Source organism: Dipodomys merriami, unplaced genomic scaffold (genome assembly GCF_024711535.1).
Source record: "Dipodomys merriami isolate MVZ:Mamm:240054 unplaced genomic scaffold, mDipMer1.0.p SCAF_28, whole genome shotgun sequence".
NCBI lineage: Eukaryota > Metazoa > Chordata > Mammalia > Rodentia > Heteromyidae > Dipodomys > Dipodomys merriami.
Genome location: NW_027204270.1, coordinates 18802966 through 18830249, shown reverse-complemented (window position 1 = coordinate 18830249; position 27284 = coordinate 18802966). Strand labels below are relative to the sequence as shown.

General features: G+C 52.7%; 1 protein-coding gene across 2 annotated transcripts in view; it reads left to right on the top strand.

Annotated features, from left to right (window-relative positions):
* The window catches only part of Crocc (ciliary rootlet coiled-coil, rootletin), a 42130-nt gene that overhangs the window by 11364 nt on the left and 3482 nt on the right, over nt 1–27284 (top strand). For both annotated transcript variants that reach the window (XM_070037840.1, XM_070037839.1), the window contains 23 exons: nt 226–322; nt 780–845; nt 1456–1689; nt 2252–2451; nt 6807–6989; nt 8492–8636; nt 9149–9295; nt 9567–9797; nt 10499–10692; nt 10970–11097; nt 12028–12197; nt 13542–13721; nt 15237–15371; nt 15707–15850; nt 16243–16481; nt 16848–17007; nt 18106–18273; nt 19292–19679; nt 21816–21985; nt 22083–22203; nt 22476–22639; nt 23827–24042; nt 26806–27030. In XM_070037840.1, coding sequence (XP_069893941.1) covers nt 226–322; nt 780–845; nt 1456–1689; nt 2252–2451; nt 6807–6989; nt 8492–8636; nt 9149–9295; nt 9567–9797; nt 10499–10692; nt 10970–11097; nt 12028–12197; nt 13542–13721; nt 15237–15371; nt 15707–15850; nt 16243–16481; nt 16848–17007; nt 18106–18273; nt 19292–19679; nt 21816–21985; nt 22083–22203; nt 22476–22639; nt 23827–24042; nt 26806–27030 — 4105 coding nt within the window. The remainder of the gene's footprint in view (nt 1–225; nt 323–779; nt 846–1455; nt 1690–2251; nt 2452–6806; nt 6990–8491; nt 8637–9148; nt 9296–9566; nt 9798–10498; nt 10693–10969; nt 11098–12027; nt 12198–13541; nt 13722–15236; nt 15372–15706; nt 15851–16242; nt 16482–16847; nt 17008–18105; nt 18274–19291; nt 19680–21815; nt 21986–22082; nt 22204–22475; nt 22640–23826; nt 24043–26805; nt 27031–27284) is intronic.

Sequence of the window (27284 nt, the reverse complement as noted above, 5' to 3'; positions counted from 1 at the left end):
TACCTTGCCAGTACTTCAATCTCCCATGACCCCCAACTCCTGCCTCCTGAGGAAGTCCTAGACTGTTTTCCTCATTTTTATTTTACAAATGGGAAGCCTGAGGTCCCAGGGGTTGTGCTCAAGATCACATAGCTGGGGAGGGGAGAAGCATGAAGGATACAAGCTGGTGGATTTGAGGAGAAGCTGGGCGGTTACCTCATTCTTCTGTTGCTTCTTTACCTCTAGAGTGACAGAGCTGGCTCTGGCAGTGGAGCGCCTCCAGAACCAGAACCTGGAGAAGGATCAGGTGAACAAGACACTGTCGGAGAAGCTGGAGGCCCTGGTGAGATATAGCCCCTGGGACCAACCAGAGCCATGGCCACAGACTTAGGACTGGGCCTCCAGCGCATCCCATTCAGACCTGGTGTCACCCGTCAGAGCAGGCACCAGGCTGATGTAAGGACGTTGATCCTCACATCCCACTCACTATACCATGAGGAAACCAAGTCCTGGAAGGCCCCGAGCCTGGAGACAAGAGAGTCCTTCCTCCACCTCCCCACCAGAGGGATGCCTTTCCAGGGCACTTACTGCCTGACTTGGTTCCCTCTGTGTCTGGGCCTGGGCTCTTCTCCAGGCGTTTTTATGATTGAGATAAGGCCCTGCTTCTCGGCTCCTCATCTGTTCATTGAGGGCAGCAGGGCTGCTTGTGGGGCCCACATTGAGGCCACCTGAAGGGTGGAGGGCAGATAGAGTCTCACCTAGGACCAAATTGTGACCACTGTTTCTTTGTCTCACTCCAGGAGCAGGCAGCCCTGGAGGTGGAGGATGGAGAGGGACTGCAGCAGACTCTGAGGGATTTGGCACAGGTAGGGACGAAACTCCTTTGTAGAGCTGGCATGCCATCCTGGGCCCACTGAACCGAACTGGAAGGGGTGTGGGGCTAGGAATCTTCATGCTGCTGTCCCACAGCTCTTCTAGCTCATTGGCTTCTGCTCTGGGAGCCACAGACAGTACTGGATAGACATACTGAATGATATCTTTCCAATAGACACCTTACCTGCTAGCCTGCCTAGCTGTGGGCAGTGCTGGTAAAGGGGGTGCACTCAGGAAAGCTGCTTTGAGCAAAGGAACTTCGTGGGGGGGTGGTGAAGGGTTAAGGGTTCTGGTCCTGGGGCTTAAACTCAGAACTTTGCACCTTCCTTGAGCTTTTTTGCTCAAGGCTAGTGCTCTACCACTTGAGCCACAGTTGTACTTTCAGCTCTTTGTAGGTTAATTGGAAATAAACATCTCACAGAGTTTTCCTGCCAGGGCTGATCCTCAGATCTCAGCCTCCTGATTAGCTAGGAATACAGGTGTGAACTACTGGTGCCTACCAGCAAGGACACTTTGAAGAGGTATTAACTTACCTAGACTAACTTACCTACCCAGCTAACGCCATGGTTCCCCAATCCTGCCTCCTGTGCCACCCACCTCCAGGCCGTCCTGTCTGACTCTGATAGTGGCATCCAGCTAAGTGGCTCCGATCGCACAGCCGATGTCTCTGACGGCAGTCTGCGAGGGCTCTCAGGACCACGGACCCCGTCTCCACCACGGCGTGCCTCACCAGGCCGTGGCCGATCACCACGCCGAGGCCCATCTCCCGCCTGCTCTGACTCCTCCACTCTCATCCTGATCCACTCTGCCCTGCACAAGCGCCAGCTGCAGGTCCAGGTAGGGAGCCAGAGCATTCCCCTGCACGTGGGGCCTGGGGCTTAGGGCCTAGGAGTGGGGCCAAGACCCTGAGAAATATTAAGGAGGGGAAGGGGGGAGGCGAACGGGCAGAGCCCTGGGACCCAATCTCAGCTCTGCATGGGAGGTGTTTGGCCATGGGTGTGGAACCTGGTTTGGGAGGAGCTGGTCATACAGTCCAGGACTGTACAAACCAGAACCTAGCAGAAAAGGTCTGGGAGGAGGAATCAGAGTAGAGGATGAGAGGAGCTTGGGAACCTGGGGCAGAGGCCCCGTAGTCTGAATGGAACCAGAATGCAAGGGGGAGGAACCTGGGTGCTTTAGGGGTGGAGTCAAAGTCCAGGAGAAAAAACATAGGTGTTGTTTTTTTTTTCTGATCTCCTGGGGGTTCAGCTTGGAATCACTTAGGCCCCCAGGGAGGTGAGGGCTCAGAAGTTTGGCTCGAGCACAAAATAGAAGTGGAATTTGCTCACATGGTTCTTATGGAACTAGCACAACATAGATGAGCTTCCCCTGTTCCGGTGACACCCCCACTCTGGTCTAGGACATGCGCGGGCGCTATGAAGCAAGCCAGGACCTGCTGGGCACCATGCGGAAGCAGCTTAGTGACAGCGAGGGTGAGCGGCGAGCCCTAGAGGAGCAGCTGCAGCTCTTGCGGGATAAGACAGATGGTGCCACCCAGGCCCAAGAGGATGCCCAGCATGAGGCCCAGCGGCTGCGCAGTGCCAATGACCTCCTGAGCAGGTGTGCAGGGAATTTGGGGAGGTTGGGTGGGGGTTGGTTTGATTAGTGTCTGAGACTGAGGTCCCTCCAAGCCAAGCAGAGCTAAGGCCTGACTCTAATAGATAGATCACAACTAGCCATAATTGCCTTTTTTTTTCTCCTTTTGGTGCCAGTACTGGGGCTTGAACTCAGGGCCTGGGCACTGTCCCTGAGCTTTTGTGCTTAAGGCTAGACTTATACCACTTGAGCCACAGCTTGACTTCTGGCTTTTTGGTGGTTAATTTGAGATAATCTCACAGACTGGGCTGGGAAGGTGGCTCAGTGGTAGAGTGCTTGCCTTGCATGCCTGAGGCCCTGGGTTTGATTCCTCAGCACCACATAAGAAAAAAGCCGGAAGTGGCACTGTGGCTCAAGTGGTAGAGTGCTAGCCTTGAGCTGAAGAGCTGAGGGACAGCACCCAGGCCCAGAGTTCAAGCCCCACGACCGGACCCCCCCCCCCAAAAAAAAAAAAAAAAAAAGAATCTCACAGACTTTCCTACACGGGCTAGCTTTAAGCCAGTCTCAGTCTCCTGAATAACTGGGATTACAGCTCCTCAGCCACAGAGTAGCTGTAGTGAGCCACTGGCGTGAGGCTCTCTATTGTATGGGGCTCACTACTGCCTATTAAAAGTGCCAGGGTGTGGCTCAAGTATTAGAGCTCTTCCCTATTAGGACCTTGGGTTCATTCCCCTGTACTACAACACTACTACTAATAATAACTTAAGTCAAAACTTCAAGAAAGTGAAAATTCAGATCCTCAGTTACATTAGTCACATTTCAAATGCTCCAGAGTCACACATAGCTGTAGAACATATTAATACCTTAGAGAATTCTGTTGTTTTCCCTGTTCTAGACTTGTTTCCTGGAGGTTATTTATCTATTTTCTGGTGTTGGGGATTGAACACACAGCCTAGCACATTCTAGGAAGCACTCTATTGCTGAGCTGCATCCCCAACCATCTTGGAGACATTTTGTATTTGTGTGTGTTCCGATCCTGAGACTTGAACTTTTTTTTAGAGTGTGGATGCTGTCTCTGAGCTCTTTTTGGCCAAGGCTAGCATTCTACAATTGAACCACAATTCTACTTCTACCTTTTTGGTGGTTAACTGGAGATGAGTCTCATGGACTTTTCCTGCCCCAGCTGGTTTCCAACCTTGATGCTCAGATCTCAGTCTCCTGAGTAGCTAGGATTACAGGTATGAGCCACCAATACCTGGCTTCATCTTGGAATTTTTTTTTTTTTGACATTAGGTGATTACATAAATTTCATATATTTCACAGTATTGTGGAGTAGTGATACTTAAAGTCACAAACACATTTTGACCTTCACAAGGCAAATTGTCATTATCATGTTGTATAAAGTTTGAGTGTTCTATGAGCTTTGACGATACAACAATTTCTTCTACATCATGTGATATTTACACTTTTTTCCTTTTGCTTAGTGTAAGCTGTCCCCTCTTTCATTCTCATTTCCTCCCTCCCATCGCTGCCTCTGAGTTGCTTAGTTCATTTTTATCTATGTCAGTGCAGCTGATTGTCCCCTCTGTTGTATGTTTTCCCGTTTCCCTCTGATTCTTTTTTTTGGGGGGGTCCGGTCATGGGGCCTGAACTCTGAGCCTGGGCACTGTCCCTTAGCACTTCAGTTCAAGGCTAGCGCTCTACCAGTTGAGCCACAGTGCCACTTCTGGCTTTTTTTCTTTTTGCTTATGTAGTGCTGGGGAATCGAACCCAGGGCCTCATGCATGCAAGGTAAGCGCTTTACCACTGAGCCACCTTCCCAGCCCCAGTTTCCCTCTGATTCTGTGTCCTCCTCCTAGATTCCCTCAGATGCGCACATACATACACTATATATGTGGTCAAGAACATGGAGTCATTTAGCAATGATATGACGAGTGAAAGTCCTTTGTTTCTCCAGTCCTGTTTACTTTGTCATAGCTTTTTTGCATTTTGGCTTTAGCATCCACGTATTAGGGAGACCATGTGCCATTTGGCTCTTTGCTCTTGACTTACTCGCTCAAAATTATTTGCTCTAGTTCCATCCATTTCCTTGCAAATGCCATTATTTTGTCCTTTCTTCCTTTCTTTTTTTTTTTGGGTCCAGTTGTGGGGCCTGAACTCTGGGCCTGGGCGCTGTCCCTCAGCTCTTCAGCTCAAGGCTAGGGCTCTACCATTTGAGGCACAAGCGCCACTTCCAGCTTTTTTCTTTTTGTTTATGTGGTGCTAAGGAATCGAACCCAGGGCCTGATGCATTGCAAGGCAAGCGCTCTACCACTGAGCCACCTTCCCAGCCCCTATTTTGTCCTTTCTAATGGCTGCATAATATTCCATTGTATATAGGTACCACAATTTTTGCATCCACTCATTTGTAGTGGGGCATCTGTGTTTCCATATCTTGGCTATTATGGACAGCATCTTGGAAATTTTTAAGCAGAAAAAATGACATCCCACTGGGCACTGATGGCTCATGTCTCTAATTCTAACTACTCAGGATGTTGAGATCTGAGGATCAAGGTTGGAAGCCAGCTGGGGCAGGAAAAGTCCATGAGATTCTTACCACCAGTTAACCACCAGAAAACCAGAAGTAGAACTGTGGCTCAAACTGGTAGAACATTAGCACTGAGCAAGAGAGCTTAGGGACAATGCCCAATCCCTATGTTCAGGCCCCACAACCGACTCCCCACCCCCAAAAAAAATCACATCCCATTTTGGCTACCTAATTGTTTTTTTTTTTTCTTCCAGTTCTAGGGTTTGAACTCAGGGCCTGGGCACTGTCCTGAGCTTCTTTTGCTCAGTGATAGCACTCTACCACTTGAACCACAACACCACTTCTGGCTTTTTTATGTGGTACTGAGGAATGAAACCCAGGGACTCATGTATGCTAGGCAAACATTCTTATCACTAAGCCACATTCCTAGCTCTACCTAATGGTTTTTGGTTTTTGATTTTTCTTTTCTAAATAGAAGTATTTAACAAAAATTTGAAAAATGGAGGGGAAATAAAAAAAGGATCTTATTATCACCTCTCCTGCCCACCCTATCCTCATAGATTACTGATTTGAGCTCACCCTTTCCTGGCAGCAAAGTAATACAGTAGATATATAGGAAGGCCTACTGTGTGCCAGACCCTTTCTAATGGTTTCGTATGAATGAATGTGAGTATGCCCTTCATATGAATATATGTAACTGCTGTAGGTTGAAACTGTCATTGTAGGAAAGCTGAGAGACCTTCCCAAACTCAAACTGTGAATGATAGGGAACAGCAAGGTAGAAATTGGAATTTGGGTCCATCTGGTAACAAGCCCATGATTCTTATGTATAGGAGGAGATTGGCTATTTATTTGGCTATACTGAGTTTTGGATTCAGCTCCTTGAACTTACTAGGCACATGTTCTACTGCTGGAGTCACATACCCAAACCCTTTTTTTTTTATTTTTTATTTTTTATTTTTCAGATAGGGTCTTGAGTTTTTGCCGAGTGCTGGTACAGACAGACCTTCTTCTACCTATGCCTCCCCTATAGCTGGGATTATAGGTGCATGCCACTACACTTGGCTAGTTGGTGGACATGAGGTTCTCACTAATTTTTTGCCTAGTCTGTGAGCCATCTTTCTAATCTCTGCCTTTCGAGTAGCTGAGATTATAGATATGAGCCACAAGATGGGCTTTTTAAATAGCTATGTTCACAGTGAACATCCTTTTTTGCATTTTGCTATTTTTACTTTAATAGCATGTTCTGAGTTTTTTCCCCACCCACTGCTTGCTTTGGTATATAGTATATTTAGGGGATGCCACTTCAGATGACACAGGAGGACAGCCCTAAACTTCAATTTTTTGGCCTGGATGGAGGTATTATAGATACAGACCCCAACGCTGCTCATGACTACTGGGGAAGATGGTAGCTGTCTGCAAGCCTTCTGGGTTGTTGTCCAGTGGCTGCCTCCTCTCAGGTCTGGACAGATCTTTCTCTCCTAGGCTTCCCAGAATCAAAGGTGATAGATACCTAGTGTGAGATTTCCTGGCCACATGGCCTAGCAGAACTGGCACAAAATTGTCTGTGGGTCCCAGAAGCCAGTCCTGGTCTCTTGCACCTGGTGAAGTTACCTGCTAGTACCTCTGTCCACCCCTTGGCCTCCATGTGAGCAGCTGGGGAAGGAAGGCAGGTTCCTGTTCTGGGAGCTGGGACTAAGATGAATCAATACAGGCAGCGTCAGCAAGGCTTCCAGGAGGCAGGTGTCTTGGAGGACAGAAGCTATAACCTGTGGCTAGGGTGGCCACCCAGCCACCTTCCTGAAGGGAGCAGCTCCAGAAGAGCCCTCTGCTCCCTGTTCCTGTGCTGTAGGGAGAAGGGCAGCCTGGCCCACAGTCTGCAGGTGGCTCAGCAGCAGGCTGATGAGCTGCGCCAGGAGCTGGAGAAGCTTCAGGCCGCACATGAGGAGCTGCGGCGCCAGCGGGACCAGCTGGAGGAAGAGCAGGAGGATGCCGTGCAAGATGGAGCCCGTGCACGCAGGGAGCTGGAGCGCAGGTGGGCCCCTCCCTGCCTCCTGGTCAGGGCTAGTCCAGTGCACCCCTGGGTTTCCATGGCATCTCTGGGACTGGCAAGCACCATGAGTCAGCCTAAGGAGGCCTTGGGCACTACTCATGCAGGATCTTCCAACCTGCCCCACTTTGGGGTTCAGGGAGTATGTCACTGACGTGGGATGAGAAAATTGGGAGGAGAATAAAAGCAACATTTAAAAGTAGCAATATTAATGATACTAATTTTTTTTTTGAGGGTTACCAGTATTGGAGCTTGAACTCAGGGCCTAGGTGCAGTCCCCTAGCTTTTCTTTTTTTTGGGGGGGGCGGTCCGATCATGGGCCTGAACTCTGGGCCTGGGTGCTGTCCCTCAGCTCTTCAGCTCAAGGCTAGCGCTCTACCACTTGAGTCACAGCGCCACTTCGGCTTTTTTCTTTTTGCTTATGTGGTGCTGAGGAATCGAACCCAGGGCCTCAGGCATGTAAGACAAGCACTCTACCATTGAGCCACCTTCCCAGCCCCCTCCCCTAGCTTTTCTATCAAGGCTCTTCCACTTCTAGATTTTTGGTGGTTAACTGGAGATAAGATTCTCTTGGATTTATCTGTCTGGGATGGCTTTGAACTATAATCCTCAGATCTCAGCCTCTTGAATAGCTAGGATTACAGGCATGAGGCATTGGCACCTAGCTTGATACTTGTATTTTTAAAATTGAAAGTGACAATGGCATGTTACAGTTATATTATTACCATTTTAGGCGCAGGTTTTTTACCGTGATGCTAGAGCTCTGATGTACAAAGTACTATCTCCTTTTTCATGAGAGTGAAACTGAGGCACAATGAGGTCCTGAAACTTGCCACAGGACACACAACTAGTATAAGAACCAGGATTTAAACCCGCACTGCTTACCTCTCTGAGATCTAAGTGCATCCGTGATGGTGTTTAGTATGATGTGGTAGTGGATATTATTCCCGTTTCTCAGGATCCCTAGAAAGATGTGTCAGGTAATGTTTGAAGTACTTCCTGCATCGTAATCATGTTTTATCCTTACGACAATTTCTTTCTTTTCTTTTCTTTCTTTTTTTTTTTTTCTGTTGGTTGTGGGGTTTGAACTCAGGGCCTGGCACTGTGCCTGAACTCTTCTGCTCAAGGCTAATGTTCTACCACATTGAACCACAGTTCCACTTCTGGTTTTTGAGTCTAACAAGGACTTTTCTGCCCAGGCTGCTTCAAACTACGATCCTCAGATCTCAGCCTTCTGAGTAGCTAGGATTACAGGTGTGAGCCTGTGCCTGGCATCCTCAGGACAATTGCATAAAGCAGCTGCTACTCCATTTTGCCCTTGTGAATATCGATGCCCAGTCCAGTGTCGCAGAGCTAAGAGGCTTGGTTGTCCTTATGGGGGAGGCTCTGTCCCCAGGCTCCTGCTTCAGTCTGTCATAGCACCCCGCAGGGTGTCGGAGCTCAGGGGAAGGAAGTGACAGGAGACACTCCTATCTTCTGTCTCATAGCCATAAACAGCTAGAGCAGCTGGAGGTGAAGCGCTCAGGGCTGGCGAAGGAGCTGGTGGAGGTGAGGGAGGCGCTGAGCTGTACCACACTGCAACGGGACATGCTGCAGGCTGAAAAAGCTGAGGTGGCCGAGGTGCTGACCAAGGTGGGTCGCTGTTGGCTGCATAGCCATAGACTTGAATCTTCTCACTGGCCACAGATTGACCTCTGGCCCTGGCCAGCATTGGACTGACTTCCAGTAATGGCATATCCCTGGGGCCAGTGCCTGGAGCACAGGGTCATTCAGTCTATCTCTGGACACAGGTGTTGTTGGTTACCCAGTCCCATCTGGGTCTCTGAGAGTTGGGGCCACGGTACTGAGAGGCCTCATCAGGGCCTGCCCCCTCCTTGCAGTCTGGATCCTGGATATCCAGTTGGGGATCCTCTTGACTTATAGCTCTGCCTGGCAGGGCTAATCTTGAGCAGCCTTGTCTTGGGTCTCTTCTTTCACTGGGCTTCTTAGGCTACAGCCCTCCTCTGCAGGGATCTTTCCCAGCTCCTTACATCTTACTCTTAGCTCCCTGCCCCACCTTGGAGGATCTGTCTCCATTCTTGTCTCTCCCCATTTATCCATCTCTCCCTGTCTGAGTGGCACTACTGTCTGGTCCCCACCCACAGGCAGAGGCTGGCCGTGTGGAGCTTGAGCTGTCCCTGACCAAGCTGAGGGCAGAAGAGGCCTCCCTGCGGGACTCCTTGTCCAAGCTGAGTGCCCTCAATGAAAGCCTTGCCCAGGACAAGCTGGAGCTGAACCGTCATGTTGCCCAGGTACACCGCGTACTGTGGGCACTGCATTGGCTCTACCTGCCCTCCCCTACCCAGAGACCCCACTGTACCACCCCACACCCTATACTCTGTGCCTTTCTGACCTAGTATCTGCCTCTCCTGTCTTGGTTTGTCTCCATATTCTTTCTCATGTATTTAGAAAGGCAGGTCTGTTAGGGCACCTATGGGTGACTAGCTGGGATCATTAGGAGGGTGGAAGAGGCATCCCTGATCCTGGGAAGGACCCTTGTTTACCCTCACCCATCCCCTCCAGCTGGAGGAGGAAAAGGCAGCCCTGCTGGGCAGGCAGCAGCAGGCCCAACATGAGGCCACCCTGGCACTGGAGGAGCAGGAACGGCTGGAGCAGCTGCGACTAGAGCAGGAGGTGGAACGGCAGGGCCTGGAGGGCTCCCTGCACGTAGCTGAGCAAGCCCGGGAGGCGCTGGAGCAGCAGCTCCCTACGCTGCGCAGTGAGCGCAGCTGGCTGCAGGAGCAGCTGGCCCAGGTAGGCTGAGCCCCATGCACATGTGGGGCAAGGCAGGAGTGGAGGAACCCAGGCACCCAGGCTCAGTTTCTGGATTTATATCCACCCCATCTCCATTAGCCGAAGCCCTTGAATAAGCTACCCACCTCTTCATTCCTCATCACCCCATCTGTAACTTGGAGCCCAGAGGTCTTAGCACTAAGGGCCATTCTAATGAGAAATCCCACATGAGCACATTGCAGAGGGGACTCTGCCCCTGAGCCTCCGTCTCGCACAGAGCTGTCGTGAGACTTGTAGAACTGAGACCTCACAGCTGGAAGGGACTTGGGGTTTGAGGGATTCAGGGCTGTCATGCAGTGACAGTCCTGCAGGGCTGGAGAACTGTCTTAGAAGATGGAGCACGGGGTACCAGAGGCAGCTGCAGCTCCTCCCGCTGTGGCCTGCAGAGTAGCAGCCTTCTGTGTTTTATTCATTCCGCTCCCCCAAAGGCTTAGGGGGCAAAGTTACTCTCAAAACCAAGTAAAGGAAGCCCTTGGTTTTGCACACATGTGCATTGCGGGTCTAGAAAAGGCTGTCATTTGTCCTCCATACAGCACATCAGGGCAGAGCCTGGGCTCAAACATAGGTCTTCTGTCTGCCAGGCCAGGGCTGGGCCAGATCCCAAGTAGGTGAACTGGGTGGGGGATTCTAGGGGATTCTGCTCAGTCCCTGGGTGGGGCCAGCTCTCCAGGCAGCTGACCATGCGGGAGCAGGAGCTGGAGCAGGCCCAGCGGGAATCCCAGCGGCAGGCGGAGGCACTGGAGCGGGCAGCCCGGGAGAAGGAAGCCCTGGCTAAGGAGCGGGCTGGCCTGGCTGTGCAGCTGGCTGCAGCAGAGCGTGAAGGCCGGACCTTGTCAGAGGAGGCATCACGCTTGAGGTGAGATCTCACGCTCTGCCCAGCCTCCCACAGGGGCCTGGGATGGGGTTCTACCCGGGGAGGGGAGGGTACATCTTGACCAAGCTCTGGCTTGGCCCATAGGAGCAGTTTCTTAGGAGCCCAGCTTGCCAACACTGCCTAGCTTCTGCTCAGGGAGCTTGGGACAGGCTAGGCAGGTAGGCTGGCATGAGGCCCATGCTAGCCACACCCTCAGCCACCTGGGGTTACCTGGGGCTGGGAAGGCTAGTGCAGTGGCCTTGGATTATGTATGTTGCAGGTTGGAGAAGGAAGCCTTAGAGAGCAGCCTGTTTGAGGTGCAGAGGCAGCTGGCCCAGCTGGAGGCCCGTCGGGAGCAGTTAGAAGCTGATGGACAGGCCCTGCTGCTGGCCAAGGAGACCCTGACAGGTATAAGGGGCTGGGAGACCCCAGGCTCTGGCCCTGACTGCATCCTGTGGGATTCTGGCATCTTAGAAGGTGGGACCTAGCTGTGCAGCTGACCTGAGTTCCAGACCCCTTTGCTCTTTGGCCCACAAGGTCTTGATATAGGAGGTAGTACCACCTTCCAAACCTGTTGCCAGGTCAAGGTGAAGCGCGCATGTGAAAAACTTGGCCCGGGGCTTGGCTCAGCCACCAGTGGCTGCTGTTTCTTCGTCATTGGGGCACTTGGGGATCTGATTCCCTGCTGAGCCATCAGTCGCTTTCCCCACTGCTCTCTCTCCTTGCGTTCCCCACCCGTGCTCAGTGCTCAGGCCCTCCCTGTCCACCAGACACTAAGCACCTACTTATGCATGGAAATGAATTTTCCTGTCTGCATCTAGGAAGGGAAATGCTAGGGGTCCTGGGTCCCCCCCAGGGAAGTGTGTTCACCTGTTCCAGGTGAGGCTCACCTGGCAGTGTTCCATCTATGAGTGCTGACAGCGGTTTACAGTGCTCTGTCGTTAAAGGGAGACATTCTATGAAAAGTTGGGCAGCTTTGAGAGATTGGTGACCTCAGAGCCTCATCGGGATGAGGATAAACTAGAGCTGAAATGATGGCTGTGCTTGAGTGTTGCCCAAGTGCCTGAGCTGTAGTAAGCATTCAGTGATGGTGGTGGTTATAGTTCTGACATCCTTTCCATTTGTGGGACCCTTCTTACCAATCTTCTAGATAGGCAGAGGGGAGACAGCCAGAGGGAAGACAGACTCAGAGAGGGTGAGTCAGTTCTCCAAGGGAACCCAGCCTAGGTGCCAGGGGAACCTTCTTTCCTCTGAAGGTTTTACCCATGTGGTTCAGCCTGTCCCAGGGGAAGTTTTGATCTTGTCCTGTCCTTTCCTCCACTCCTTGTCCTTGTGCAGGGGAGCTGGCAGGTCTGCGGCAGCAGATGATAACCACAGAAGAGAAAGCGGCTCTGGATAAGGAGCTGATGGCACAGAAGTTGGTACAGGCTGAGCGGGAGGCGCAGGCCTCTCTGCGGGAGCAGCGGGCAGCCCACGAGGAAGATGTGCAGCGGCTGCAGCGGGAAAAGGTTTGGGTAGCTGCGCGGGGGTGGGCAGGACTGTCACCTCATTGACTCTTCTGTTCCCCCAGAGAAATCATCCTCAGTTTCCCCATTTGTTTGCCCTCGAGGCCCTGGGGACATGTGGGACCATTGTAGCCCGTGTCCTTATCAAATATGCCGATTGATGGTCAACACTGGTGATCCAGCCCTGCTACAGCTCACCTACAATTACATTTGAGAAAGGCCAATCTAATGTGTAGCAGATGTGCGCTTTCATTTGCTAACATGGAGGATTACTCTGGGACCTGAGCATATAAGAAAGCAGGGGCCAGGGAAGTTACTAGAACTCTGGCTCTGGATTTACCTTCCCTACATTTGAATCTGATCTTGGTTACATGCTAATGCTGCTACCTAAGGTCTCTGCCTTCATTTCCCCATTTATAGAGATGGGGTAGGTGATGGGAGGTACTAGGATGGTGTGAGATAACCTATATAAGGAGACTGACACTTGGTAAACAAAAATTGCTCTTACTGACACTACAATATTCTCCAGAGTGGCCCTCAAGACAAGGCTCTGAGGCACCCAGCCTGGACAGGGCTACTTCCACAGTCTCAGGAACCTGTTATAGAGTAGAGAGGCCCTGGGCCCCTCTGGGTCTCCACAGATCCTGGTAGACACCACATATCTCCAGCAGGTGGCAGCACAGCACTTGAAGAAGGGCCACCATGGCTGGCTTTTCACCAAGTTCTAGAGGCCAATCCTAGGGCCGGACAGCTGTCGTTGGCTCCTTAAGTGAGCTGTCCTTTGCCCATGGGCTCCTCCTGCCCACTGTCCACAGTGAGCCAGACTCCTGTGATACCAACCCATTACTACTCTTGTCCCCTGCTCTGCTTAGTGTGGCCTGTGAATATCCCTGAATCTGTATCCTCCTGTCTATGTCCTCTGCCTCCCGTGGGCCCCAGACCCATTCATTCCTCACATTCATCCGGATCCTTGTTCCACAGATGTCTGAAAGGCCTTCATCTAAACTTTAGATATTCCTTGTCACCTGGGCTTGAGGCTCCTGCTGCCCTCACTGTTCTCACAATCCCTCTGTCTTGGCAGAACCTTTCCCGGCCTTTCCTGGACTAGGTTCCTGGCCTGGGTTCTTCGCTTCTCCTTACCTGGTTGGAGGGTTCTCTGACCCAGTGCAGGTGCTGCTGCTTTCAGGGCTTTCATAATCCTAGTGTCCTCGTCACAGCCCACCTTACAGTGACTTGGTCCTGTTTCTTAGCTGTGTGACACTTGGGCCCTTGCTGAATGCCCCTGAGAAATGGGAGGGGCTTCCTGGGCCCCTTCTGGTGTGTCACATGACTGGGCCTGGACCACAGGAGACAGCATGGCGGGAGCTGCAGGCAGAGCGGACCCAGCTGCAGGGCCAGCTGCAGCGGGAGCGGGAGGAGCTGCTGGCCCGGATGGAGGCTGAGAAGGAGGAGCTGAGTGAGGAGATTGCTGCCCTGCAGCAGGAACGGGATGAGGGCCTGCTCCTGGCTGAGAGTGAGAAGCAGCAGGTGTGTGACTTGTGGGAAAGTCTTGGGGCTCGGAGCCCAGGGGTGGGTCATGTTCCCTCTCAAACATCAGTTCCCTCACCTGCAGGATGGGAGTTGGAGGGATGTGGGACACATCACAAGGCCCAGGTCTGGCTCACAGTGTCAGTGACACTAGGAAAGCATCCTGCACTCTCCTGTCCCTCCTCCAACCCCTCTGGTTCGGGCATCCTCAGGAGTCACCTGGGCAGCTGCCATGATGACTACAGGCACAACTGGCCTTCCCTGAGAGCTAATTCTTTTTCTTTCTTTTTTTTTTTTTTTTTTCCAGTCATGGGGCTTGAACTCCGAGCCTGGGCATTGACCCTGAGATTTTCAGCTCAAGGTTTGCGCTCTGCTACTTGAGCCGCAGTGCCACTGCTGGGTTTTCTGGTGATTAATTGGAGATAAGAGTCTCTCAGACTTTCCTGCTAGGGCTGGCTTTGAACTGAGATCCTCAGATCTCAGCCTCCTGAGTAGCTAGGATTACAGGCGTGAGCCACCGGTACCTGGCGAGAGCTAATTCTTGACTTTCCTGTAATGCTGGGGAGGCAGTGAAAATGGTGTTCATTTCCCCTCACCTGTTGTGTCACCTGGGAAAGTCACTTTCCCTCTTTGAGCTTTAGTTTCCTCATCTATAAGATGGGGATGATGGCATGGTAGCACATGCCTGTAATTCTAGCATTCAGGAGGCTGAGGTGGAAGGATCAAGAGTTACAGGCCAGTCTGAGATAATAGTGATACCCTATCTCAAAAGACAGAGACAGAGAGAGACAGAGAGTGTGGGACATAGTTGCACACACTTGGAATACTGGCTACTTGGTGGAGATTGGGAGCATTGTGGTTTGAGGCCAGCCTGGGCAAAAAGTTAATGAGACTTCCTCCCCCACCCCTCACCATCTGAACCAATAAGCTATATGTGGTAGTACACACTGTAATCCTAGCATGCAGGAGATATAGATAGGAGACTGGTGGTCAGAGGCCACATGAGGCTGTGTTTGAAAAATAAAGCCAAAAGGGCTGGGAGCTTGGCTTAAGTGGTAAAACACTTGCCTATTAAGTAAGAAGCTCTGAGTTCAAACTCTAGTGCTAGCCATGCACACAACCCTCCCTGTTCAAGAGGCTGAGATCTAAGGACTTCCCAGCCTGGGCAGGAAAGTCAATACGACTCTATCTGTAATTAACCACCAAAAAGCTGGAAGTGGAGCTGTGGCTCAAGAAGTAGAATGCCAACTTTGAATGAAAATGCTAAGGGACAATGGCCAGACCCTGCATTCAAGTGCCAGTACCAGCACACACACACACAAAACTACCAAAGAGAAATAAACACTAAAGTCAGTATAGTGACAAACTGGTTCCTTGTAAGTGTGGCAGGTCAGTGATAGATAGCTAAGTCAAGTTTTGTCAGGGGCCTTGATTGTGCTGTTGAGCCTATGGCAGGCAGCAGAGGGGTGTTTACACCTGTGGCCACTGAGCCCCATGTCCCTTGCCCGTGCCCAGGCCTTGTCCCTGAAGGAGTCTGAGAAGACAGCTCTGTCAGAGAAGCTGATGGGGACACGGCACAGTCTGGCCGCCATCTCTCTAGAAATGGAGCGGCAGAAGCGAGATGCTCAGAGCCGCCAGGAGCAGGACCGGGTAAGCAGCTTGGCCTCTACTAGGGTTGGGGGCATATCTGACCTGGAGGATAGACCAGGCAGCCTGGTGGAAGCCTCCAGGCTGTGGGGGGGCAGAGGTTCAGCCCTTCCTTTGGGGCCCCTGCCCAAGAGAGATGAAACGGCTGTGCCTTAGCCCTGCTATTGGATAAAGAGCCAGCCATGTGGATAGCATCCACTAGGCACTGAATAAGCAGGGCCTGGCAGGCAAGGAGAGGGGCTGTGTTTGGAGCTAGAAGTGGACAGCTTAACCCCTGGGGCTGGAGGCAGTGGGGGGGACACACTTCAGAACAAGTTTGAGCCGCCTGTCTGTCTCAGAGCACCGTGAATGCCCTGACATCCGAGCTGCGGGACCTCCGGGCCCAGCTTGAGGAGGCTGCTGGTGCCCACGCCCAGGAGGTAAAGAGGCTACAGGAGCAGGCCCGAGACCTGGGCCGCCAGCGGGAGGCCTCCCTCCGTGAGGTGAGCCTGAACCCATTGCTCCCCTCCGTGAGGTGAGCCTGAACCCATTGCTCCCCAGATATCCCATCATGTGCTATCTTGGACCTGCTGTGGGCATCTCAGAAGGTTAAGCTTTGTCCCTGCATCTGGGGGGTGATGGATGGCTAGCTCAGCATCTGCTGTGTGCAGGGGAGCCATGGAGGGGCTGAAAGGATGAGTGGGGTTCCCTTGCCCTCTTGCTATTATCTGCTGGAAGACTCCAGTGAATTATTTCAGGCCCAGACCTCAGCATGCCTTGCCCCAAATCATCACTTACAGCCCGGGGTCAGAGTCACCACGGAGGAAGGGGCGGGACCCAGGAATGGACATGGAGTCCAGCTTAACGGAGCCCCGCCCCTGCACTGGACTCACAGGCAGAAGAGCTGCGGACTCAGCTGCGCCTGCTGGAGGACACCCGTGACGGGCTGCGGCGGGACCTTCTAGAGGCGCAGCGCAAGGTGCGGGAGAGCCAGGAGGGCCAAGAAGCCCAGCGCTTGGAGGCCAGTGAGCTGCGGCGCAGCCTAAGTGAGGGCGTCAAGGAGCGTGAGGCCCTGCGGCGCTCTAACGAGGAACTGCGGGCGGCTGTGAAGAAGGCCGAGAGCGAGCGGATCAGGTAGGGGCTTGGGAGGCCTGCCTTCCCCCCAGCTTTGCCCCTGGAACCTGACGTCACACCATGGGGCCAGGGAAATTGCCCAGGTGGGGATGGTCTGGTTTCTAGCCACAATCTAGCACAAGAGTCATCAGAGGTGGCTTTCCTACTCAGAAGAGGGACACAGCAGGCAGGGTTGGATCTGTACTTGGAACCCACCGGCTCCCACACATGCCAGCCAGACCCCTCCCAGCATCACTGCACCTCCCCTGCCCAGGGCCTACCCACAGCCCTGTGGCTCAGCACCCCGGATCAGAGAGAAGCCTTTTGCATAGAGCCGCAGACCATTCTTCCCACTACCCAAGGAAACCTGTGCCTCACCCTCTCTAGCCTGAAGCTTGCCAGTGAAGATAAGGAACAGAAGCTGGCCCTTCTGGAGGAGGCGCGTACAGCTGTGGGCAAGGAGGCCGGGGAGCTGCGGGCTGGGCTGCAGGAGGTGGAGCGCTCTCGGCTGGAGGCCCGGCGTGAGCTGCAGGAGCTCAGGCGGCAGGTACTCCTCAGTCTCTCTCCCATGGAGTTAGGTAGGCATTGTCCCCACCTGAACTCATTGGCGAGCAGACCTAGAACTCTCTCCACTTGTCTGGAATCAAATCCCAGCCCTGCTATTTGTGGACTAAGTGACCTTCAGCAAGTTTTCTCATGCTAAAGGGATAATATGCCAGTGCTAGTAACTCATGCCTGTAATCCTAGTTAGGATTGGGAGGCTGAGATCTGAGGATCACAGTTTGAAGCCAGCCTGGGCAAGAAAGTTCACAAGACCCTTTCTCAAGTGAGAGCAGAATGTGATGGTGCTCAACTATTATCCTAGCTATGATGAGAAGCCTAATATATGTGAATCATGGTCCAGGTGTGACTGGGCAAGAAGCCAGACTGTATCTTGAAAAGGCGGTAGTAAGAACATTTGCCTTGCTAGGCATTGGTGACTCATGCCTATAATCCCAGCTACTGGGGTGGCTTGGCAAAAGTGAATTCAAACCCCAGTACTGCCACCAAAAACAAAACAAAACAACCCAAGCAAACAAGAAATAGCAACAGTCAGGTGCTAGTTTCACAGCTGTGATCCTAGCTACTCAGAAAGGTGAGAACTGAGGATCTTGATTTAAAGCCAGCCTAGGCAGACAAATCCATGAGATTCTTCTTTCCAAATAGCCAGCAAAAAGCCAGAGGTGGAGGCTCAAATGGTAGTGGGCCAGCCATGAGCAAAGCCACCAAGAGAGTGTGAGGCTCTGAGTTCAAGCCCTAAGGAAGTTGCTTACTTAGCACAGCTAGACATAGGGTAAGCACATCAAACATCTGAATTGTATTTGCAGATGACAGGTGGCCCCAGGGCTGGGGCTCCTGCCCCGTGGAACTTCAAATCTGATTAGGGCTCAATTCCCTGGCTCCCTTCCCCCACCTACTTGAACTCCAGATCTGTTGGGGCCCAACATGGCCATTGGTGAGGTTGCTCAAGTCTGGCTCCCCTTGCCTTTGGAGTGGTAGCTGATATGTGTGTCCCAAGACCAGGGGGTCTTGAGTGTCCCCTGGGCCAGGACTGGCCAGGGCACAGGGGCGCAGTTCACCATTTGCTGCTCTCTCTTTCTCACAGATGAAGATGTTGGACACTGATAATACCAGGCTGGGCCGGGAGCTGGCAGAGCTGCAGGGCCGCCTGGCTCTGGGTGAGCGGGCTGAGAAGGAGAGCAGGCGGGAAGCCCTGGGCCTCAAGCAGAGAATAATGAAGGGTGAGGCCAGCCTGGAGGCCTTGCGGCAGGAGGTAACTGGACAGGAGGGCAGACTGCCTGGAGGTGGGGGGTGCTCTCTACCTTCTTTCTCCCTCCAGCACAAAGTACATGGGTCCTCCAGGGCTGGAGTCCTTTAAGAATGCCCTCCCTAGCACTTGTGATTATCTTCCACTCCCAGAGTTTCCTCTAATAACTGTGGGCGTAATGTATGTGGACACAAAGGCAACCTTGTTTGATTCTCTCAGCAGCCCCATACAGCAGGTCCTGCTAGCCACATTTACTAGGAGAACCAAACACCGAGGTACAGAGAAGCCAAGGCACCTACCCAACATCACACAGCTGCCCAGATCTGTCTGACCCGTAAAAGCCTGCACTTTCTCCACTCAGCCTTTTGTGGCTGTTTCACTGCTGTGACTCTGCTGTGTGATCCAGTCTCCTAATCTCTGTGCTTTAGTGTGCTTGTGGGAGAGGAGCCAGCGCAGCAGGAGTGGTGGAAGGAAAGACACTGGCCCAATGCCTGGCTCCAGGTGGTTGGTGGTCAGTACATGGAATTCCAGTGAACTGATGGTGCTTATTCTCTAAAGCAAAGGGTGGTGTTTGTGTTTGGGTAGCCACACACTGCCCACTCCAATGGTGTGGAGATAATTATTAAGTTTTGTGTGCCCAAAGGCCAAGAACAGCCTTTGAAACCAGAGTGTCAGGCTCTGACTCCTTGCTCTGTAGCACAAAAGCTGGGTGTCCTCAGACTAGTTACCTTCCCTGTGCCTCACTGTTATCATTGTAGAGTTAGGATGACTCATAGTAGTGCGTTTATTTGGGAGCCTGGTACTGTCAAGTCCTGTCTATTATAGATTAGCTGCTATTACTGATAAACTGGGTACACACTAAGGAAAAGGTAGAAGATGAATCCCACACTGTTATTGCTCCCTCCTGCTTGGGTGGAGATCACTAAAGAATAGGTGTGGCCACTTGGGGTAGTGGGCACCAAGCTGGGCCAGGTAGGTGGGGGTGGCCTTGTGGCCCTCACCTTCTGGCTTTGCCCTGCCCCAGCTCCAGGGATCCCAGCGGAAGCTGCAGGAGCAGGAGGGCGAGTTCAGGGCCCGAGAGCGAGGTCTGCAGAGCTCTCTGGAGGAGGCACGTGGCGCTGAGAAGAAGCAGCTGGACATCGCCCGAGGACTGGAGCTGAGGCTGGAGGCAGCCCGGGCTGAGGCTACGGAGCTGGCACTGAGGCTGAGTGCAGCCGAGGGTCGGGCACAGGGCCTGGAGGCGGAGCTGGCCCGCGTGGAGGCACAGCGGCGCTTGGCGGAGACCCAGCTGGGTGGCCTGCGCTCTGCCCTGCGCAGAGGCCTGGGTCTAGGCCGAGCTCCCAGCCCAGCCCCCAGGCCAGTGCTGGGCTCCCTAGCCCTGGGCTCCCCTGCCCGGGATGCACCTGTAGGAGGTGAGGCTGGGAGGGTGGGGAGCAATGCATACAGGCTGGTACTGGGGAGGCCATGCCCACTGCACCACTGCGTTTGCCTTCGTAGGGCCCACCCTCCTTTGGCCACGCCCCCACCAAGCTCTTCCCCTCACTGATCTGTCTAGCTAGGAAAGGTTCTTCATTTTCCAACTCCTCTTCTGAGTTTTTGAACCCTGCCCTCTCTAGTCCTCAGCCTCCCATCTGAGCTCAGGGAGGCTATAGCAGGCCTAGGATGATGAAACCGCTCCCAGACAGGCACAGCCAGCCTGATTGCCTTGCTGGGCCACATTTCTTCTTTCTCACTCAGTATTTCAAGTGCTTAGTACAGGCCAAGAACCCTTAAACACTGGGGATCGAGCAGCAGACAGAACAGGGGTGTGTCTGTTCCCAGAGCTAGTAGTTCAGACATAGTACCAGCAGTTAGAAATGTGATTGATGTGGAACCTGTCAGGGAAAAAGGCAAAGGACGTTGCTGATCTGTGCAGCCTCTCTGGAAAATGGCAAAAAGCCTAAAGTTACCACAAGACCCTAGGTATATAACCAAAATAATTGAAGGCTTTATTTCAACAGATTATCTGTACATCAGAGCTCATTGAAACATGATTCACAATAGCCAGTATGTGTTAACACCCGAAATGCTTACCACAAAAGAATAAACAAAACATGCTATCCATCCAATGGAATATAACTCAGCCTTTAGAAGGACTGACATTTTGATAAATGCTACAACATAGATAAAACTTGACATTATAAATACATCAGTAACAAATTGACAAATAGGAGTCTATTTGTATAAGATCTAGAATTGACAACTCTATAGAAATGGGAAGCAGATTAGAGCTGGTCAGTGATACCTCATGTAATTTTAGCCACTCGGGAGCCTGAGATCTGGAGGATCACAGTTCACAGCTGGTCCCTCCTAGGATCCTACGTACTGTGGACAAGATGAGTCTGTAGGAAGGCAGTCAGCAGCACAGAGGCTGCCAAGGCTGCCATAAGGCCCAGAGTTTCAATGGCAGTGGTGTCCGAGCAGGAGCGCTGCAGTGGCACATACCTGAAGTCCTAGCTGAGGGACCCTGGAAGCTGAGACTGGAGGATAGAGAGTTCGAGGCCAGCCTGCTACATAGCAAGAGCCTGTTTCAAAAAGTCCAAATGAACTGGGTACCAGTGGCTCACGCCTATAATCCTAGCTACTCAGGAGGCTGAGATCTAAGGATCATAGTTCAAAGCCAGCATGGGTAAGAAAGTCCATGACTCTTTTTTTTTTTTTGGGGTCCAGTCGTGGGGCCTGACCTCTGGGCTTGGGCGCTGTCCCTCAGCTCTTCAGCTCAAGGCTAGCGCTCTACCACTTGAGCCACAGTGCCACTTCTGGCTTTTTTTCTTTTTGCTTATGTGGTGCTGAGGAATCGAACCCAGGGCCTCAGGCATGCAAGGCAAGCGCTCTACCACTGAGCCACCTTCCCAGCCCCTCCATGACTCTTATCTCCAGTTAAGCACCCAAAGAACCAAAAGTGACTCACTCAAGTGGTAGAGCACTATCTTTGAGCCTAAAAGCTCAGTGTCAGTGCCCAGGCCCTGAGTTCAAGCCCCAGGACTGGCAAAAAAATAAGGCTGGTGGTGCCACCCATGGCCTGGGTCCTGGGGACACCATGGTAGACAAGAATAATGTCCTAGCCCTCCTGACATGGGTGGAGTGGGGAGGAGATATCAGACCCCTAGGACCTCTCAAGGTCAGGGAGACCTCTAAGAAGTAGCCTAACAAATGGACTGGGTACTGAGAAACAGAAGAATGAGTAGCATGCATGAAGGCCTCAGGGCCAGAACAGGGAATGTTCTAGAATGTTCTAGAACATGAGAGCTAAAGGTGACCGATGCAGAGTGGCCAGCTCATATAAGATGAGAGGATGATGCGGGAGAAGGCAACAAAGTTTCTAAGCTATAGCAAATAAGCTGAGCTTGTGTGAAGGTTGTGAGGGCTGGCGAGAGGTGTTAAGCAAGAGGGTACTGTGGCCTGGTTTGTTCTAGGAGGCTCATACACACTCCTGAACACAGCAGGTACAGGATGCATGGGACACCATCGCCTAGGGCTCCTGCATCCCTGAGTGTGTTCTCTTCCAGGAAGTGGGGATGGACTCAGCAGCCTCAACCCTTTGGAACACAGCCCTGGGTCTGAGCCACCATCCCCAGGACCTGTCACCTCCCCAGTGTCTCCAGACCTGGACCCAGAGACGGTGCGGGGAGCCCTCCGGGACTTCCTGCAGGAGCTGCAGAGCACCCAGCGAGAGCGGGTGAGCCCGGGCGTGGAGGGCTAGGCTGGGAGCTGGGGCCCTGCAGGGGCTGCAGGTTGTCACAGCTGGACTATCCATTTTTGCATTGGGATTCTAGGATGAACTCCGGGCCCAGACCAGGGCCCTGAATGGTCAGCTGGCTGAGGTGGAGGCTGAGAGGGACAGCGCTGTAGTGCGGGTCAGGCAGCTGCAGAAGACCGTGTCTGAGAGTGAGGAAGGTGAGGCTGATCCCAGGACCTCTGCTCTCTGTGCCCCTGGATACTAAGGTGGGAGGCCGGGATTGGCCCTGCCCTAGTCCATGACCTGGCTCTAGGCTGTCTCCTCCAGGAGTCCTTTCAGGTCAGCCTCACCCTCTGTCCAGACCTGCAGTTATTGGGCACAGACAAGCATGCAGGCTGTGTGTGGTCGGTGGGATGCAGGCTGGGCTTCTGTGGCCTGGCTCAGGTCTCAGGGCTGTGTCAGGCCTGATGGGACTTGGTGGTGGCTACAGCCCGGCGTAGTGTGGATGGGCGGCTGAGTGGGGCCCAAGCGGAGCTGGCACTGCAGGAGGAGAGCGTGCGGCGCAGCGAGCGGGAGCGCAGGGCCACGCTGGACCAGGTGGCTGCACTGGAGAGGAGCTTACAGGCCATGGAGAGCGAGCTCCGGGCCAGCCAGGTGGGCAGGGTCTGAGGGCCAGTGGGGGCAGGTGGGGAACCTGTATGCCCTAGTGGATGTGGAACCCCTACCCTCCATTTCTCTACAGTCTCCCACAGTAGCCTGTGCCTTTTTCTACAAGAGCACACTCAGTTCTGGGTCTCATTTCCACTCAGCTGCAGGAAAAGGGTTTGGGCTTGAACCTGATAGTCACAGACTCAAGTCCAGCCTCTGGCCTGTCTGCTGTCTGCTTCTTGTGCATGGCTTCTGTACAGGGGGCACTAGGAATAGTCTCTCATGATGTCTGGGTCTCTGGATAGCTACGTGAATAGTGTTCTTGGGTTTGACACGGCTGTGTGTGTGTGTGTGTCTGAGGCAGGAAGGCCCGTGCTTTAGTGATGACAGCCCTGCCTTTAGAAACCAAAGCCCCTGCTTTTCCTTTTCCTGGCCTTCCAGGCCTGTCCTGCAGCCCACCCCTGCCTCTGGCTGAGGGCCAGGCTGGAACTGAATTGTTATGTCTGCGGCTTCAGCTCTGGCCTCAGGCCCAGCCACAGGGGCCCGGGAGGAGGCCAGGAACAAAGCTGGGCAGGAGCCAGAGTGGGGGCTCCTAGGCCAGACAAGGCAGGATGGGGCCCTAAGTGAGGGCTAGGCTGGGTGGGATTGGAGGGCTACAGTGACATCTTGACCCGCCATGTCTGCAGGGGAAGTGTGGATTGAAGGACTCCTAGTTCATCTTCCTGTACTGTCTCCACTCCCCACGTTCCCTTCACTGCCTGACCACTGACTAGGGACAGAGATTTACCCCTAAAACCATAGAACAGTGGGGCCTGCAGTGCTGCCCAGCTCAGCTCAGGTTACACATGCAGCTTCCTGCCATTCTGGAAAGCAATTCCATGGAGCAGGGAAAGGCCCTGGAATCTGTATTTTCCACTCCTCTCCCTGATGCTCTGTGGGCACCCAGTCCAGTCTTCCAGTGTACAGACATGACACAGGGTCAGAGGGTAGGAGGATGATCCTAGGTCACATGACCTGTTAACCCGACAGTGTTCTGGGATCTTTAAATCTTCTTACCCTGTGAACAGTGGAGGAAACAGAGTCCCTCAGGAGTCACAATTTCTTCAAGGCCTGCTTTGTCCTAAGGGCGGTGTGGTGTGGGAGGGACTGCAGGTAGATAGGGCCTGTTGGGCTTGAGCCTCCTCCACCTGCAGGAGAAGATGAGCAAGATGAAGGGCACTGAGGCGAAGTTGGAGAGTGACAAGCGGCGCCTGAAGGAGGTGCTGGATGCCTGCGAGAGCCGCACCATCAAGCTGGAGCTGCAGCGGCGCGCGCTCGAGGGGGAGCTGCAGCGCAGCCGCCTGGGCCTGAGTGACCGCGAGGCCCAGGCCCAGGCCCTCCAGGACCGGGTGGACTTCCTGCAGAGACAGGTGGGTCCCCTGTGCACAGCCCCTCCATCTGCATACCTATCCCAGCACTTTACAGGGACCATGTGACCCCCACAGCCCTGGAACAAGTATTGTGGTCATCCTTGCTGGTGGTGGTGGTGGTGATGGTGGTACTGGGGTTTGAACTCAGGGCCTTGTGCTTGCTAGGCAGGAGCACCACCTCTGAGCCACACCTCCAACCTTTTTTTCAGTTCAAATTGAGTGCTCTACCACTTGAGCCACAGCACCACTTCCAGTTTTCTGGTGGTTAATTGGAGATAAGAGTTTCACAGACTTTGGGGCTGGGAAGGTGGCTCAGTGGTTGAGTGCTTGCCTTGCATGCATGAGGCCCTGGGTTTGATTCTTCAGCACCACATAAACAGAAAAAGCTGAAAGTAGCGCTGTAGCACAGGTGGTAGAGCGCTAGCCTTGAGCTGAAGACCTAAGGGACAGTGCCCAGGCCCAGAGTTCAGGCCCCATGACTAACAAAAAATGAGTCTCAGCCAGGCGTTGGTGGCTCACTCCTATAATTCTGGCTACTCAGGAGGCTGAGATCTGAGGATTGTGGTTCAAAGCCAGCCTGGGCAGGAAAGTCCGTGAGACTCTTATCTCCAATAAACCACTAGAAAACCGGAAGTGACACTGTGGCTCAAGGGGTAGAGCACTCTCCCTGAGCTGAAGAGCTGAGGGACAGCGCCCAAACCCAGAGTTCAAGCCCCAGGACCAACCAAAGAGAAAAAAACGAAAAAAATGAGTCTCACGGACTTTCCTGCCTGAGCTGGCTTTGAACTGCAATCCTCAGATCTCAGCCTCCTGAGTAGCTAGGATTACAGGCGTGAGCCACTAGGGCTGGCATTTTTTTTAGTACTGGTGCTTCAACTCAGGGCCTCACACTCTTGCTTGGCTTTTTTTCTCAAGGCTGGCACTCTACAACTTGAGCCACATCTCTACTTCCTGCTCTTTGCTGGTTAATTAGAGACAAATGTCTGTTAGATGTGTCTTCCTGAGCATGGAACCAGGATCCTCAAGTCTCAGCCTCCTGAGTAGCTAGGATTACAGGCATGAGCCACTGGTGCCCACCTTTGACTGGTTATTTTTGAGATGTCACTCTGCGTGAATGTGTACCTGGATCACAATCCACCTGTTTTAGGCTTCTGTTACTAGCTGGCAGGTGTGCCCAGCTTCTTCTGTTGAGATAGTCTTGGTCTTGAAGATTTTTCTGCCTCGACTGGCCTAGAACCAGGATTCTCTCAGTTTTAACCTCTCATATAGCTAAAAGACAGGAAGGTACCACTGCACCCAGCTGTTGGTTGAGAAGGGGTCCTGAGATCTTCCTGATCTCAGCATGAGCCATTGGCACATGGCTCATCTGTTTTATAAAGAGTGACATCCTTGTTTATCACATAGCTAGTAGAAGGCAGATACAATTAGATATCAGGCTAGCCATGTTGGCTCATGTCTGTAATCTCAGCTACTTGGGAGGTAGAGATTGGGAGGATTGCCTCTTGACATTGGCCTAAGCAAGAAAAGTTAGACTCTATATCAAAGAATAAGCAAGGCGTGGTACTTTGTGCCTGTAATCCCAGCTGTGTAAGAAGTGAGTCGTCTGAGACTGACCTATGCAAAAAGCCTGAGATTCTATCTCAAAAATAACTACAGCAAAGAGAAAGGCAGGTGCTGGTGGTGCTAGCCACTCAGGAGGCTGAGATCTGAGAATCACAGTTCAAAGCCAGCCTGGGCAGGAAAGTCCATAAAACTCTTACCTCTAATTAGCCACCGAAAAGCTGGAAGTTGATTTTTGGCTCAAGTGGTAGAGCACTAACCTTGAGCAAAGAATGCTCAGCAACAGTGCTCAGGCCCCAGAGTTCAAGCCCTAGGACTGGCACAAAAAAAGAAGAGTTGGAAATGTGGTAGATCTCTTGCCTAGCCAATGCACAGTCCTAGTAAAACCCCCAGAACTGCCATAAGTAAGAATTAGGGGGCTAGGAATGTGGCTTAGTGGTAGAGTGCTTGCCTAGCATGTATGAAGCCCTGAGTTTGATTCTTCAGCCCCACATAAACACAGAAAGCTTGAGCAAAAAAGAAACTCTGGGGCCAGGCAATGGTGGCTCAAACCTGTAATCCTAGCTACTCAGGAGGCTGAGATCTGAGGATTAAGTTCAAAGCCAGCCTGGGCAGAAAAGTCTGTGAGACTCTTATCTCCAATAAACCACCAGAAAACTGGAAGTGGTGCTGTGGCCCAAGTGGTAGAGCCCTCACCTTGAGCTGAAGAGCTAAGGTACAGCGCCCAGGTCCTGAGTTCAAGCCCCATGACCATAAATAAATAAAAAATCAGGGATAGTTCAAGCCCCAGGACTCTCCCCCCACCCCCGCCAAAAATATAAATAAATAAATAAAATTAAGGACTGTGTGATGAGAGCCTGCATTCGGGGACACAGGCAAGTTAGCATGAGGATTCCACATTTCCCTTTGTGCCTTGGCTGCTAAGAAGCGCCTAACTGGCATGTTCAATATACTAGTCTTGCATGGACACTTACAACAAGTACACAACAACATTTTAGGATTGTGGCAGAGACAACAGGGAGAAGAGGTATACGGGGTCTGGGACAATAAGCTTTCAGGGCTGTGGACGTGGGTAGTTAACCCACGGTGGGCTGTCAGAGGGAATGCACAGGAACAATGAGGATCCACGGAGGCTTGGGTTGGGTACACCTGTCGGAGCCCAGAGTGGGAGGGCAGCCCTTGCCATCCTGTCTGTCCTCCCAGGTGGCAGACAGCGAGGCGAAGGCAGGAACCTTGCAGCTGACGGTGGAGCGGCTGAACGCAGCCCTGGCTAAGGTGGAGGAGAGTGAGGGGATCCTGCGGGGCAAAGTCCAGAGCTTGACTGAGGCTCTGGCCCAGAGCAGTGCCAGCCTCACCAGCACCCAAGACAAGAACCTGCACCTTCAGAAGGCCCTAACTGCCTGCGAACATGACCGACAAGTGCTCCAGGTACGGTGATCACAGGTTCTGGTGGTGAAGGCGAGCCAACTAGTGGTGAGCCAGCCAATGGGCTGTTGGCTGGGAGTTGTTTTTTTGGGGGGGTCTGGTCGTGGGGCCTGAACTCTGGACCTGGGCACTGTCCCTCAGCTCTTCAGCTCAAGGCTCACGCTCTACCACTTGAGCCACAGTGCCACTTCTGGCTTTTTTTCTTTTTTGCTTATGTGGTATTGAGAAATCAAACCCAGGGCCTCATGCATGCAAAG